The following is a 17005-nucleotide window of genomic DNA, read 5'->3' as shown; positions in this document are numbered from 1 at the left end:
CCGGTTGTGCTGCGAAACCACGCCAATAGCAGAATATACAGTACAGACCCGCCAATACCATAGCATTTCCTTAACACTCGCATTCATCAAACGTTTAATTTACTAAATAGTACAGCCTACAGGGCATGAACATCAAATAAAACCTGGTTATTGATACAGAAGAAGGACGCTAGAGTGGCCTAGAAATAGATGAGGGACACAAGGAGGTGTGTATAGATGTAGGACAGAAGAAGATAGTGGAAACAAAAGTAGGACTCTGAAGGAGGCGGGGGATGATGGCCTCAGAGGCGGAGTGTTTGCTGCGCAGCAGGCGGGAGGAGGGGGCTGGGCCGGCCCGCACGTGTGACGAGGCTCGCTCCCGGCTCCTGCACACTCTGCCCGTGTGTGAGAGACGGAGTGACGGGTGCATGAGCCTGTGTGGTCGCTGCCCAGAGAGAGAGAAGCGGGTTAGACTCGGGAGCCGCCATGGAGGCAGACGGGATTCAGACTAGCTCCGGCAGCCCCAACGACGCGCAGCACGACCCGGGGTGAGCTCAGCCTCCCTCTGACAGCTCTCTCTTAACCTGTTCAAGGCTTCAGCACCTCTCCCGGAGCTCTCCAGCACCTCTCCCGGAGCTCTCCAGCACCCCGAAGCTCTACTGTGTTCAGCACATCTCCTGGAGCTCTCCAGCAACCCTACCGATTCTAGTGCCCCCTCAGCAGCTCCCGTCTACGGAGGTTTCAGCGCCTCTTCCCCAGAGGCTGCAGCACCCCCTCACCTGAGGCTTCTCGAACCCCCAATGCCATTTACTGGGCCTCTCCAGCTCCCCGGAGTCCCTCTCCCCCCAAGCCACTTCAACATTGCCCACTGAGCTTCAAACCTCACCCGAGCTTTCTCACCAACACCTTCTGGTTTCTCCAACACCCACTATCCCATCTCACAGCCCGCCTCCCTTCTAGCTGCTTTTTTTGTTGTCATTGCTGGTGTGTTTAACTGTTTTGAGTCCTAGCCCCAGCGGCGCCTTCTCTTACGTTAGTAACTCCTCGCCCCTGCCTCCCTTCTTTGCATCTATCTCCGTCCTCCCGTTACTGTTTCGATAGCACCTGCTGTTCCACCCTACAAAATACTGCCCCTTGATGCTCCTGCGAACCTCCTCGGCCTCACTCTCTCCCCTCTGCTGTTGTCTCACTCATTGGAACTCAGAAACCCGTCTTCTCTGTGCCTTTCTGCCTCATCTATCCTTGTGTCCTATTTTTTTCCCCCCTTTTCGTGCTTATTTGTGTTGTGCTGCTGTGCTAGCACCTGCTCTTTATCAATTGCCCCATTCGGTACTTTGAGAGCTAGCCTCTTAAACAGCTCCCTGTGCCTGCAGCCCTTGCCGGTCATCCAATCTTCTCACGCATTTCCTTCTTGTTGTCTTTCTGACTGCTGTCCTTGATCTTTTGTCCTTGATCGCCACCCTCTCTCAAACGTCCTCCATTCGACCACCCTCCTTCTTGTTTTCATTCTCTCTTTGGCTGCTTTTTATTTATTTTTAAACCAAGTTCCACGTCAAAATGGCCGATCTGACATCTAAGCTGACTTCTCTTCTCTTTTCCTCTTGTAGTAAAATGTTTATTGGCGGCCTAAGCTGGCAGACCTCACCAGGTAAGGAGCTGGTATGCTTATTGGGCAGCTTCTGATCTTTTTGGCACTTGCAGGGATTTGATTTTGCCCGATTTTCCCTTTCATCTGTAACGAACAAGTTCACACCACCATCCCCTGCCAAGGTTATTATTTAATCCCTTTCAGTCCTCTATTCGACCCCTTTGATATGTATGCTCCAGGGGGGGGGGGGGGGGGGAGTATACTTAAGGGGAGGGTGCGTTATTTTATTTATTTTTGTACTTCATCTGAAGTTACAAATCCTATGTGTTTATCTTCATCCCGCTTCATTTGCTACAGATAGCCTAAGAGACTATTTCTGCAAATTTGGAGAGATCAGAGAATGTATGGTCATGAGGGACCCGACCACAAAACGCTCCAGGTAAGTCATTTGCGCTTACCATCTCTTTGTGTCTAAGTGGTTCGGAAGCAGGTGGTCTCAACTGGCTTGTTGTCCAGACTTTTTTGAAGTAACTTGCAAAGAAACGAACTTTAAGTAATAAGATGCCTTGTTTGTAAACTATGGTTCAGTCTTATTTGTTAATAGGCATCTCTACGGAATGTTCATTGAGGTTGTGACGAAAATTGTGGGGGTGGGGGTGTTGTGGGCGCTGGGGGTTGACCGCATCTGTCAACTACAAACTAACGTTTTATTAAGAAAGACATTCTGGCCTGTAACAAACACGGATCTTAGTTGTATACATCTGTGCAAAGTGCTAATCGGCCGAGCCTTAAAAATAAAAGACTTAAAATTGTTGACTTGAACTCTCAAACACTCGAGCATTGATATTCGTTGCTGCCAAGGATTTAGTTAAATCAATTATTGTTAATGTTCTCATCACTTATTGAAATGATGCCCTTTCCTTAGCAGTGTGTATTTTCTCTTTTTTAAATATATAACTGGTGCGGTCACAGTGCCTTTGCTCCAAGTGGCCTAGTGTTTCTTTATGCAAAAAAGATCATTTCCGTTTGGATTACTTGAAAGATCTCCGTGCAAATGTGTGATTTTTCTGCTGGTGTCTTCCAGGTTTACCTAGATCTAAAAGACTTGAAGCCATTTGTTTATCGACACCCGGGACCACTATCAGTATTTTAGCACAATGCACAGAATATCCACTTTTGCATGTCATGTGGTTTGAGACTCTGTGTTGGTTTATGCCACTTGTTCTCTGTTGTTTTGCACTCATTGTCCCTTATTTCTTGTTCTTTGTGTCATTTTCAGAGGCTTCGGTTTCGTTACGTTTGCAGATCCTGCAAGTGTAGATAAAGTGTTAGCTCAGCCCCACCATGAATTAGATTCGAAGACGGTATGTGTTATTTCATTTTATTTGTTACTCTTGTGCTGTTTTTGGAGTGTCTGGCATGTTCTTAAAGGGCCAGTGCCTTTCTCCGTGCTTTGCTTCGGATTGTACATATTTCCTTTTATCGTGGGTGGTTATTTATGCCTTCCAGCTTCATATTTAGGAGTCACAAAAAAGGAGTTACTTTTTTGAGACTTTACTGCATTTCTTTTGTTCTTTGGCTTAGAGCCATGCTGGCGTGCCGTCACTGTTTACTTTCAGTTTGCCTCTGATATGCTTGAAACTGAAATCAGACATGGCAGTAGTGCTACTGATTTAGCACTTTTCCATAAAGTGGACACTTCGAGTTGCCTTCCTAATGTTCATTATTCAGTAGTTTTGCCAGGACTCGGTGGTGTTAAAAACTCAAGACTGCTTCAACAGTGCTCAATGCATTTGACACCTAAAACGCAGTAACCTTGTACTGCAGATAATAAGCACAGTAAAGTTCACATATTTTACTCAGCTGTAAAAATCTGTGTGCAATGAATCTCCATCAAGGACGCATAGTGCATGTATAGTTGTGTACAACTACCTCTGTTTCACAAAATGCAGCAGGCAGGGAAGCTAGCAGATCTTGGGGCTAAGGTGCCAACTGTGAACTACGGTGAGCATTTGAGCAAAATGCAAACATTGATGCAAATTAGAAATGAATTGAACAAGGGTATTACAAAAAGGTCAGCCGAATGGCCTTCTCCATCATTGTGGGGAACACTACACGGGTAAACCCCCCTGCCCACTCTGCCCATCACCAGGTGGAAATATATCGTTTTTAAAAGAATTGGAATTAAATATCAAGTTTGTGTTCTGGGGGTCTGAATTATTACAGCTTTAGCAAACCACAAAAAGGAAACTGGCAAAGTGACTGTGTATTTATGTTTAATTTTGTATTTTACATTTTAAGACTGGTTTAAAAAAAAATTGCGACTATTTCTGTTAAATGTGCAGAAGCTTTTTATAACGGTGTTTTCTCCTGTCCTTGATTTTTGTTGGTGTGATGTAAATGTCTTCGGTAGGGGGGGTGGCGGGGGGGAAACACAGTCCGTTTTGCAGTAGTTTGTCTGTAGTGCAAGTTGCCATGTCTCTGTAAATTATATTAAGAAAATAGTCTGTAGTCAAACACGGGTACATTTGATTTGTCAATATTCCTTTCTTTATAACCTTTCACTTAAGGTGGTGGATTATAATTTTTTGATTCTCACGTGTTTTGTTAGGCTTATCTCTACACGTTCAGACAGGGACTGCACTGTTTTGATTATATTTTGTTGTTGTTGCTGTAATCATCTTTGCTCAGGTAGTGGGACATTAAACACATGAGACAATGTAATCAATATGTGTGTGTTAAAGCCTGCAGGATGTTTACTCATAAAAATGCCTTTTCCACTGTAAATTTGGATTAATATACAGTGACTTCAAAAATGGAGCAGACCCCTAAATTAATGTTCTTGAGTTTTCCCATCTATTTATATATTATTGTTGGGATCCATTCATGTTTGCCACAGGACAGAAACAGGTGACCACCCTTATCATGCAAGGTGACCTACTTTTGTAGCATTTTATATTAGTGTAGACACAGTAAATTACCATCACAGTGACTCAGTTTGGGCATATCTACTAATGTATTATCTCCGTTATTTGTACACATTTTAGTAAATGTTATTTGGTTTGACAAAAGCATTTGACTCTGTTTCAACGTTCAGTGCAGGAGCCAGATCACTCGGGTATTGACATGGAAACGACCCCCTTGTTTACAGTTGCGTTAAAAGCTTTGCTTGGGTAATACCTATTTACATCAGAAATAGTTTTATAGTGATTTCCTAGAGGAGATGTAGATACAGTAAGTAGCATTTGAATCTAACTGACTAATTTTGTTTTTTGTAGCAGTTTAATTTTTTTCATAGATGATGGGGGTGTGCAGAAAGGCACGAATTTCCCATGCTGACCCAAACTGCTTGTATTATATTTTTAATCGTTAAAGCAGTAACTGCTCATATGACTGGCCATTTTGACATTAGTTAACTGGCTAAGTCATCTGTAGTGGAACCAGGAAATCTAGTTTGAGTCCTGGCTTTCACAGCACAACTTGTTTGATCTTGTGCATATGTAATGTCACCCATACCTCCGTTCCCATAATGTGCTACAAATGAGTGTACTTGGAAATTACACACCCTTTAAAAACTGCCCATTTAGAATTTTTAAACCGTCTTTTTCCTCTTTCACAAGTATGAATGAATTTGATCTCTTGTGATTTTCAGTATATTAAAATGAGAGCTCTTTTCAGAACATACTTAAAACGGGCTCATCTTCTTGTAGTTAACTTAATAGAATATCGGCTTCATGGAAATTCCTTGCCTGTTGCACTTCTCTGGTAGATGAATGCGTAGCAAGTTCTAAATGTTAGATCTAAATATTTCGACAGGTTAGTCGTGTTGTATGATTTTTCTTAAAATGTTTGAGGATACAGTTTACTTTATCTTTCTCATTTCTCAGGTATATTTTTTAAATACAGTACATCAGATTGTGAAAAACATATTAATGACATTACACTACTGAACTGTACTAAATGCCTTTGAATTGGACTCGGTAATTACTGAAATCTATTGACTCGCTGCTTCGGCTGATGGATGGGTAGCTTTAGTAAATAAATACTCTTTCCTCAAATGGAAAATCCTGCAAGCACTTTAGTGGCTAGGTTTGTAGCTTGGTTTAATTCTTTAGTTCCTTCTGTGTAGGGATTCCATTACTTTTACCAGTGAGAAATTCTATGATTTGCTGAGTTAAAAGTAGAACGGTTTTACCCGAAATAGTTATTTATTTTTCAAATAAGAAAACCTCATTGGCTTAAACAAAGTAGCAAAGCGAGGCTAGCAAAGGGTTGCTTTGAGATGACTAGCCTCTTTTAGATGCATGACCTCACTGTTTTTAATTGCATCGTCTTTTCAACAGTTGGTGTGCATACATTAACCTGAACAGCTGAGATCTTTTTGAATCTGTACTTCAACATATATTTCACAGCAATAAATGTACTTAAATCTAACCTCTCCTCATCACAATTAGCCCCCCACCTTTTTATGCCACTCACTCACTATGCTTTCTACTTTTCAGCTATGTGTTTAATATTCTGAATGATTTTCTCTTGCAACCCACAAATAGCTACCTCCCAAAAAAGCATCTTTTTTACTTTTATTTAGTGCTTTGAAACGAGATTTTTTTCTTCTGCCCCATTATGTTGGTCGCCATTGCTAGACTTTCGAGAAGTTTTTATCCATAAGCACCATGGATTATCATTTAGCTAACTGGGTTAACAATTAAAGCATACATTTCTGCATCATCTACTGGTGCCTCAAATTAACCAAAAAGTAATCTTTTTTAAAGAAATGACATTTCTGGTAACCTGTGTTTTGGTTCTGATTCTGACATGCATGTGAATGTGTAGGTTGAGGTTTCATGTGGTGTTTTCGATACTGGGTATTGAAGCGAAGGAAAGTAAATGCTTTTTTTTGTCTGTTTTTAGCTTTGGAGCTTTAACATCTGCTCTGAATAGAGACACTTTCTAATAATAATATCGGAGAGTCTCTTGTATATTAAGGGAGTTATGTGCTCTAATAAAAAGGCTATTTATTACAGATCTTTTTTTATTTGCGTCCACAATACTGTATTAAAATCCTGACAAATGAGATTTTCAGTGTGACTCAAAACAGTGGCTGCCTTTTTTATTTTATTTCTTAATTCTTTTCTTTCTCTCTCCTCTCCGCCCCCCGCCCCCCCCTTCACCTTCTTCCACGTCCAGATTGACCCCAAAGTTGCATTTCCACGAAGGGCACAGCCTAAGGTAAGTCACAAATCGATAATAGGATGTTCGGCACACAGTCATTGTTGTCAGGCAGTTCAGGTTTCAAACTGGAAATTGGCAAAGAAAGCTTTTAGAGCCTGAGTGCCTGGTGTTTTGAGAGTATCTACATATGGCTGTGAATCTACAGGCGAGCTGCTTTGCACTGTATTTTATGTCTCTTATTTAACCCTCTCGTTGCAGAGGTCCATGTGTTGAAGACCTGTCATATGCTTTAAAATCATTATTTTTGGTGGGGGTATGATGCGATTTTATCTACCCCCTCACTAAAAATAAAAAAAATGCAGAAGGAAAGGTCCAGGTTCACAGCCACTGTATCTGTCACATTAGAAGCTTGACGTTATTCACTTACCAGGTTGGTGTCGCTTATTGAACTTCTTTAGTTTTGCTTTTCCTACACTGTTGGGAGTAGTAGAGTTTCGAGGGCTGTTGAAGCAAAGGTGGTTTGTGCCTTGAAGTAGAGCACATTGGGAATACATGCAGTCATCTGTGAATTTATTTCCCATATTGTCTAGTACTGTTTCTATGGACGCTTGCCGATGAAGGACTTTTAACATGGCAGGACTGTTAGTCATACCTGATTGGGCAAGAAAGTGGCTGCGTCATCTTGGGTCCTGATGTTGCCTTACACCAGGCTTTCTCCTTCGAAAATATGTGTTTGTGCAAAGCTTAGCTGCTGGTGTTCAGTTCAAGGATTCCAGAAATCTAGCTATGGTTTTGTCTTATTTATTTTTGAAGTACATATTTGGGTCTTTCGGTAACCACATGAATTTTTTTTAAATTCATTTAGCATGATGTTGAGACCATTAGAGATAAGTCATAGATATGGTCGAATGGCTAAAATGTCAGCTGGTCGACTTGAGATTGAATTCCTTTCTTCAAAACTTTACTAAATTGTTTGAGCCTGGTCGAATCACATTATTTTCCAAAATTGGTATTGTCAGGATACTGGCTCAATGCAAAGAGCATGACCTTGAAGGATTGCTGTGTGTCCCTCATATGTTTTACATTGATGCTATGTCCTTTCTTTCCAAAAAGATCCTTTCCAAATATCTGAGGATGGATATGGCTGCATCTACAGTTTACCAAGATCTCGAGTGTACTTTTATTCTTATCCTGTCCATATATAGGACCACCAGCAACCAGATTAGTGGTGTGCTAACTTATTTCTTTAGTCGGGCATATTCATATGCTCCAAACAGGGTGGTTGACGCAGAGAACCCTAATCAAGGGGCCCCTGTCGTCTTTCTCCTGTTCTGTTCTTGCTGAGCAATCTAAAAATGGACCTCGGGATGAAAAATGCATATTGTTTCATTTATGTGAAATTTTCAGCTACAAATAAAGCACTGGTTACACTGAATACATTTCCATGAATAAAATGAATAATCAATTTAACGTTTCATTCGTTTGAAATTAGTCCAGTCGGGGATGAGAAGTAATTTTAAAATAATAAAAACCATATCTCCCACCTTTAGCAGAGAGTAAAAAGAGCTCCTACTGGAAAACCTTTTCTGTTAGAACTAGGTGAAGAAAAGCCGAGTCACAGCCGAGCCAAGGGTCTGGTCTGGCATGGCTTGAAGGGTACGAGCCAAGCTGTGAACATAGAATTGAGCAATATATTAAATGTCATGAACAATATGAAGTTACATCAAAACTAAACGGTGTATTTCTTTAACTTGAGGAGGGGTTTATTCGAAGTACATCCATTTATGTTACTGCATTAGGGGCACTTAAGCGAGAATGATAGCTTTTAGACATGAAGTTAGAAACCTTCATAATCCCCTATTGATGACAGTGCTACTAGTAACTTTAGGAGGCAAGTCAGGTGTCATGTGGCCTAGATTTGTATGCTGCTACATTGTAGTCAAACACGTAAAGCAGAAGTGTTTGTACTGTGCACTCCCTGAGATCACATATGCGAAGGCGCCTCTGTTGACTCTTTGGTCAGGTGGGGAAGCTGGGATTGGTCCACGGTTTTCTGGATTCACACTGTGCACTGCAGCCACTAGATGGGTATCTCTCATTTCTACATTAAAGCCGACAGCTTTGTTTTTAATTCCGTATGCGCGAGCTCTGTGCGGAAGTGGCAAGCCAAGGTACATGAAAGCTCGGCTCGTGTTGGGCTAGAGGGCCTAATAAGATTTTGAGTGGGGCCAGAGCCATGCAGCAGGCTCGAGCCTTCAGTGGATAACCCGCCTCTATTTCTTGTTCCTGGGTACAGTTTGAGACGGGATGTGCTGCAATTTGGAATGGTCTTGATCCATGAACGCCAGTCCCACACCATGCGAAGAAAAAGGTGGCAGAGCCACTGAATGTATGGAAGGGGGGAAAGAGAACCTAACAATTTCCAAGAATACTGATCCTCTTCAGAGGAAGTGCACTCAGCTCCGAGAGCGGCAGTGTTGAAAGGCGCGTAATCGCACCTGCGAGGCGACACGAATGATGCTTCTGTGGGGATTCATGTGCAGCCTTTTGAAGTGCTGCATATGGTAAACAGGGCAGCTTCTCATTCAGTTTGAAAAAAATGCACCCAGCCCGCTGTTTATGCCCACCCATCGCAAGAAATGAGTTAAACCTTTGTTCCCGTGGGGCTTCTTAAGCTTCAGCTAATATTAATTAGGGGAGAAAGAGGGTTGGTTTATTTTTGTGCTCGGCAAGGAGCTTGTATTTTAGCTGCAGGATTATGTTTGTGGATTAGTGTTGCATTTCAAACATTGCATCCTTTAAAGATACAGTCTACCTTTTCTTCCGGTGCGTTTCTGGCAAATAAGGCGCTTCGAGAATGTGCATTGTATTTAAGTCTCGACGCGGCGTATGTGTTTTTGTGTCCTCGCCTGGTCGTTGTCAGCCATGCCCTGTTGTGCTTTTAGATGGCATCGTTGCTTTGGTTGATCTATTCTTATCACAGTCTACAGTAGTCGTTGTCAAAACGCAGAGTCGTTCATTAATGGAAAATGTATTTTTTCTAAGTGCTCCCACTGTTTCCATATCTCGATGCTAGACCACAGAGAACTAGCCCAGGGTCTCGACCTTGTCACAAGTGGATTGCTGGGATTACACTCTAGATCTTTTGATTCTGCAGCCCACGATTTGCCCATTCCTTTGTGTCTCCCTTATTATTGGGTTAACTTTGATTAATTACAAAGTGAACCAGTTGGCCCATATATTGGTAACCCCCCCCCCCCCCGACCTTGTTGTTGCTGTTGTTTTGAGTGTGTCTGTAATATATATTTTTCACCGTGACTTTCTATTCAATATTTTTGGAAATGTTTTCATTTGGCGCAGAGTTGTAAAATGAGGTTGCAGAGATGTAATTCCAGTGTGCTCTATTATGTGGGAAAGATCCTGTTTAAAGTGAAAATAAAATCCAGTGTGCTTTTTGAAATGATTTGAGGGAAAATGGCAAGGCTACCCCCGTACGGGTCAAAAGCGGTCTATGCTGCAGAGGACCCTGATCCGCGGTGCAATGCCCTTCACATTGATACTTTAATCATTTCTTCAGTACTTGAAATTAAGGGAGGGCTGTTAGGCGCTTCAAAGGATCCCTTAAATTGTGAAAGGAAATGAGCATAGGTGCAGCCTCTGAGAAGTGACATGACCCTGGCCAGGCCCTGCAACGTCTCAGACCCACCTCCGTTTCCCCTCCATTCTCTACTGGCTTCTGTTGTGTTGCGCACTTAAGAATGCTCTGCTTACATACATATCACTGAGCAGAGTTTAAAACTGAGGGACTCCCAGGAGACTACATTGAATGGATCCTTTCTTCTGGACTGTCAGGCGCTCATCAAACCTTGTATGTTGCTTATGTCCGAGTACTCCTGCAGCTCCTAGAAGACGCTGGAACTGATCAGGCTTATAACCCTGATGCCGCTGGATGGCGTTAGATGCAATGTATCGCAAATTGAGCTCCTGGCACGACCCTCACTAGACTGTCTTTTTCAGTGCTTTAATACGGCTTGTCGAACCTTCTTGCCCTTCTGTTTAAGGAACCAGCATTTTTTTTTGTATTTCTTACTACTTCTAGCTGTGAGGGATGTGGTGCCTGGAAGTACAGTTATGCTTCTGTGAGATCTTCTGTAGTATACTGCCAAGGATTTGAGGAGGCCACTACATTTTGATGGCAGGTGCAGGGTGCTTTATGTATTTGGGTGTTAAGTAAGTAGCTGCAGAAGATCAAGGCTTATTTTTGTCTTTTTAGCTCGCCAATAAGCATGTTCTTTGGGATTGTTGAGGCCTAATTGAGTGCTTTCATGCTGACGGGAATCCTTATGCTAAGTTCTGTTTAAATGACCAAAAAGGCTATACCATTTATTCTGAACCTCTAAAGAATGTGTTACATTTTCAGTGGTGACAGAAAATGGTTTTTTTTTTTTTTTTTCCCCCGGTGGCACGTTTGCCAGACCTTCGAAGTTCCTAGGTTGTGTTATCAAGAACCTATTTTGAAGGCACTAAGAGGAGTCCAGTTCTTGAGCAGACTTTTGTACTCCAAAAAACAAAAAAAGTGGGTCTTTGATGGCTATATGGAACGAAGAATGTACAGTTATGCTACGAACTTAAGTTGCAGTGTGAATGGCGTGTATGGGGGTTAAGCTAGTGGATTGATAACTGAGTCGAAAGGCTCCAGTCGGGTGTATATATTATATGATGTACAGTAGTCCTGTCTATAACACCACCATGGAATTCTTATGACAAAATAATCATGGACCCACACATGAGATTTCTTAGTCGCAAGTGCCTTGATGGCATTACAGGAACTACATACAGCGCTGCACAGTGTGTATATGTTAATGATGAATGTGTACATGCACGCTATACAATATTTATGTGATGTTGGCTATTCAGGTATTTCTAGAATGGGCATTCTTATTATTATTTTTTAGTTCTACATGCTAAGGCCTTATTCTTTATGCCTCTAAATTAGAGGGCCACATAGACTCTGCATCATGGGCATTTAACAAAGATTGAAAGGAAAGCAAGCCGTTAATCCTATGAGGTTTGTGTAGTAGTGTTACATGTTGTTGGTACAGTAGACTTCCTGGTTAGTCTGACCGATGTGCTGCTAAGGAGAGCGAATGACCGAGTGAATGAACCGCGTTGTAAGATAGCCTACAATGGTACATTCTAGCATACCAAAATGTTTGATTATTTAGGGTTCATTTTATTTTATTATTGTCAAAAATTTCTTCTGTTAATAGAAAGCATGACTTCAAGAGGAGAACGAGCCATAATCAAGCATAGATTTAATGTCCGTGGTTCTATTATAGTTAATGTATCCTATAAATAAAAAAATAGTTTTGACCCGTTTTTAATTAGCCTCAAATCTTGCCGGATTTTTAAATTGGTCAGTTCATTCCTCCCGGTTGAGCACTAAAACGTTGAACATTTAAATTGAAGTTCAGCTGCCGGTTATGGACTGGTTTATGCCTGGCCTATGGAGATTAATGACTGTTAATTAATAAAGTGTGTTGTTTTGAGTAGGGAGGTGGTTAAGGAGCCTCAATCCTTTTCTGTAGTTCTCCCATCAGGGGATTTGAGAGAGACACACGCAGTTTACTGTGCACCCTGTCTTACGTCTCTAGATGCTGCACGTTTTGCTTCATAGATTTATTTTATTTTGGGGGGCTTTACATTGGCATTCCGTATTCAGGATTCCCAACCTGTGGACTTCGTCCTAAGATTACCTTAGTCTGCGACATCCAGTTTCTGTGATGATCACTGCCTGTCCTCCGTGAGATGATTTTAACCTTTTGAAATCGTTTATTTTCGCGTTACCACCCAACATCCCCAGCTAGAGATTGAGATGTCTTGCCCTCAGTCGGCCCTCTTGCCTTGGGTACCCGCTGGTTCAGGAAAAAGGCGTGAGGCTTTTGGTAAACTGTGTTTTGATGGCGTTAGGTGCAGATTTTAATATAATTTGAAACCAGATTAGCTATGAGTGGAGCACTCCAAGCAGCAATCTAGTAAGTTTTTTTTTTTAACGTGTTGACTGACGCCTTTCATTTGTTATGCTGTCACTACTTGCAAGGCCTCTGTTATTCAATAGAAGTCGAGACCTTTGTGACGTGTGCACGGATATTCATTGACGCAAACTGCTTAATCCACCAGTGTTCTGTGATATATTTAATGCGTTGTTAGTGAATTATTTGGCCAGCACGATATATAGAGGTGAAATGTTATTTATATGCACATATACGGAATTATAATTTCATTTGTATATGAACATTGATTTAAAAAAAAAAACGCCATACACACTATCACTTGTAATAGAGTTCTATTCACCCTGGAATAAATCGATCAAAACAACAATACCTTTTTAGTATTGTCAGCTATGACCTTCTGAATAAATTATGGGAACTGAAACGGCACCCTACATCTGAAAAATTTGTCAGGCATTTTACTCTCATAATCACAACTGCTGATAATTTTGATTATGCTGTGTGGATTCTTCTCCTGATCAGGTGCTATTTACATTGCTTGTCTATTTCAATAATACAATCAAAACTATTTTGCATCAGCTTAGATTTCAGCTGAGACCACACTTGCTGAAGCACGTTCCCAAATTAAACCTATTTCTTCATCTTATGGCACGTTTGACACCTATTCACTGCTGCGTTAAGCAAATTGATCTCTATTTTTAGAGTAGGACAGCCATTTTAATTGATAGCAATGGTCAGCAAATATTATTGAACCACTTCATACTGTCTCGCAAAATGCAACTCCTTTTGAGCACTGGAAATAAATAGGGCGAGAGCTGTTAGGATGGAGGAGATGTGTGAGCATGCTGTCACGTTATGTTGGCAACAATACCGGCCTTCCTGTGGCTAAGGCACATGAGTTATGCTAGTGCCCTATAGCACGCTGCTTTTGACCTGCATTATAGTCAGTAGAGCCGTAATGCAAACTGAGGTTTCCCATAACCATCATACTTCTCTATGGGTCTAGAATAAAATGTGGTTAAAAGAAGGTCATTATGTTCATTGATGGGATTCTGCATGTTTATGTTCTAAGGGCTATCTCGGTGCTGCGTTGTAGTTGACCATACAAGAGAAACACTAAAACAACCATGTTTTCAGCAATTTTTTTAAAATTGTTGAAATTGGAACAGTAATGGATATGCAGAGGGAGGGCATTCCAATGAAATTATGCTAGATAGGAGAAAGCCCTGCCCCCAAATTTAACAGTACATATGCAGGGGATCTGTAACAAAACTTTATTACAAGATCTTAGCTGTGCCATGGGCCTGTACATCTTACATTTTTGTTGCAAGTCCAAGGGTCGGTCCTGATACAAGGACTTATAGGTTAGGCAAGACAGTTTTTACAAATTGCACGTTTCCTTATTGGCACCCAGTACAGAGTTTTAATGATTGGAGCTGAAGGTGACCGGGCTGTCATATTGTATATTAATCTGGCAGCAGCATTTTGCACCACCTGCAGTTTGGCCACCAAAGTATTAGTGGCCGCCGAACAATGCATTGCCATATTCCAAGCAACAAATAATCAGTGCCTGGACTAATGTTTCCTGGAGGTGGAAGTCAAGGGAAAACCTTTTTTAGCAATTTCATTGTGGCAAATCACATGCCACATGTTGTGTTGACATGCTCTCTCTTAGATAACTCCTGGTCAAATTTTACTCCAAAGTTCTTTACTACCTGCTTAGGAAGGGGAGCAGGATCGAGATCGGAGGGCCACTAATTTGGTGACTATAATGCCTGCGCTTTTCCAAACAGTCCAATCTTAGATTTTTCTCTGTATAATTGGAGACAATTTGAAGCCATTCAGTTAGCTAGTTCTCTCATACAATGCGTAAATTGGTACTGCATCTGGTTTGACTCTGGTATGAAAGAAATGAGCAACTGAGTGTCATCTGTATATGACACAATCCCTACTCCGCAGGCCCTTGCATGGGCCAGAGGGCCATATATATGTTGAATAGTGTAGGACTCAAACAAGAGTGTTGGGGGACTTCTTTATAGACTAATATCTTCCTAGATTTAAAAGGTCCCAAACATTTGTTGGGAACGATTGTCAAGGAAATGCCTTGACTACATCGGAGCCCTGCCATGTAGGACTGCTTCATGTAATCTGTTGATAAGGATGAAGTGGGAGACCGTGTCAAACACTTCCATTAAATCGAATAGGATTGGGATCCCTATGTCAAGTGCCATCCAGATACTGTCGATGACTTGAGTAGGCAAGAGTTTCTACTCTAGCACATGATGATTTTCATAACTACATGACACCTTTTCATAACCTTTGCTACTACAATCCTGCTATTATAGATCTGTAACCAGGCATTTCTATTGGCAAGCTAATTTATGTTCACCTGTTTGGGATTTCTACTTATGACTTATTTGAGAGGACAGACCGAATGGTTAATTGGAAAAAGTGAGCTTAGAACTTGGGTCTCTTGGGTCTTCGGTCCAGAATTTTACCTCCTGACCAATCAATTCAATTATAAACTTTATTCGATATGTAAAAACAATATCACAAAAGTACACATGTATTAAAAGAAATAAAAATAGAATTATAAAATGCCACAGAGGCACATAAAAACGTTAAAAACATATTCGAAAGAGTATAGTAGGCATAATTACAGTGATTTAAGAGCCATCATGCAGTCATTTAAGTAAGAAGTACACAACAAACGTTGGATCTTATATCTAAGGTTGCATTGAAGCCCTCACTCTCACGATCACTTTTAAATAAGAGAAAACAACAGCAATGACTAAGAGATTGTCCAATGTTTTTAATTTGTAATAGGCCGCCCTACACGATCGTAGTCCCCATGATTTAAGTAAGGGTTTCAAATGGGTTACCCTCGGCATTTGATAAAACCTACAAAACAAAATGCAGTGGATGTTAGATTGTGTTGACAGACCATCGCAAGGGCATTTCTCCAGATCTCTGGACCAACAATTTTGATTGGGGAATGTTAGTAGTCTGAAGAAAGTATCAGTACAAAAACGAGTTACGAGCATACGGATAAAAGGAGATGGCATTAACAGTAGATACTGCTGGGTCCCTTGTGTTATAGTAGAATGTTGGTAGTCAACTACCGTGCTCTTATGTTTTTCAGATAACCAGCGTCGGCTAGTCAGATGGCTTAAGACTAGTCGTTTTAGTGTAACTCTAGGGATTTTATTCAGAATTGAAGGATCTGAAAAACATTCAGGATGCCCTAGGTCAGATGACAGGTTTCTTACATATTTCAGCCACTTGATGTTGTCAGCCTCATTCAGGCTAAGGCAGTCTGTAATGATTGGTATCTCCAAACAGAGTGAGTTGCTTAGCAACACGGGCTTTCTTCGTTGTAATGATTTCCCTGTTTAGGTTGGTCCAGACTTTATGCCAAAGGATAATAGGGCAAGAATTTATGGTGTCCGTGATATGTGTAAGACCGAGTTCATTATGTACCACGTATGTAGATGTACCGCGTGGGACAGCCAAGAGGTAGCGTAAAAAAGAGTTCTCAGAGCGTTGTATATGGTCAACGGGCTCAATTCCCCAAATCCCAGATCCGTAAGTGCCAGTCGAAATGCATTTGGCCTTATAGATCTGTAATAAGGGGTTAATCGGACGTCCCCCTAACTTTTTTGAGAAGTTAGTCAACGCACCTATAGCTTTAGAGAACGCGATTCCCCTAGCTTGGGCAGCAGCCCGCCAGGGGCCCCTCTTATCGAAGATAATCCCCAGATATGGGAACCTATCCGTGCTTTCCAACTTTCTACCGTTTAAAAAAATGGAGCATTGTTTCTTTCCGATCCCTAAGCCATAGGACATGGTGAAGGTTTTGGAGGCATTGACATTTAATCCTCTTTGTGACAAAGTCGGTGAATTCTCCTACTGCCATTTCTAGCCCCATACGAGTCTGTGGCATTATTGCTGCGTCGTCTGCGTAAAGAAGTATCGGTATTGGTTTCCCGTTTATGGTGGGGTAGTCGTGGTAAGTTCTATTGAAATGGTGACCAACAGAGTTTATATAGGGTGTAAAAAGTAAGGGGGCTAATATACATCCCTGTCTTACACCTCTCCTAATATAAAACTTGTCAGAAAATTCTCCACATCTGCCATATCTAACGCGGGCTGAAGCTCCCCTGTAAAGTTCTTTAATAAATGAGAGGATAGGGTGCTCTAGGCCAATCTCTCTGCAAGAGATTCCCAGAGCAGCTCCTGATCAACGCAGTCAAAT

At 41.4% G+C, this 17005-nt stretch overlaps 1 protein-coding gene across 6 annotated transcripts in view; it reads left to right on the top strand.

Annotated features, from left to right (window-relative positions):
* Window positions 1–275: 275 nt before the first annotated feature.
* Window positions 276–17005, top strand: part of MSI2 (musashi RNA binding protein 2) — a 1546127-nt gene continuing 1529397 nt past the window's right edge. For 3 of the 6 annotated variants that reach the window (XM_085649527.1, XM_085649528.1, XM_085649524.1), the window contains exons 1-5: window positions 276–527; window positions 1587–1627; window positions 1925–2006; window positions 2847–2931; window positions 6755–6796. In XM_085649527.1, the coding sequence (XP_085505653.1) occupies window positions 466–527; window positions 1587–1627; window positions 1925–2006; window positions 2847–2931; window positions 6755–6796 (312 nt within the window). In that variant the 5' untranslated portion in view covers window positions 276–465. The remainder of the gene's footprint in view (window positions 528–1586; window positions 1628–1924; window positions 2007–2846; window positions 2932–6754; window positions 6797–17005) is intronic. The other 3 variants (XM_085649525.1, XM_085649526.1, XM_085649529.1) reach the window with 3 other exon arrangements.

Source organism: Triturus cristatus, chromosome 3_2 (assembly GCF_964204655.1).
Source record: "Triturus cristatus chromosome 3_2, aTriCri1.1, whole genome shotgun sequence".
Taxonomy (NCBI): Eukaryota; Metazoa; Chordata; class Amphibia; order Caudata; family Salamandridae; genus Triturus; species Triturus cristatus.
The sequence above is the reverse complement of the archived record's forward strand: the minus strand, read 5'-3'. Positions and strand labels throughout refer to the sequence as shown.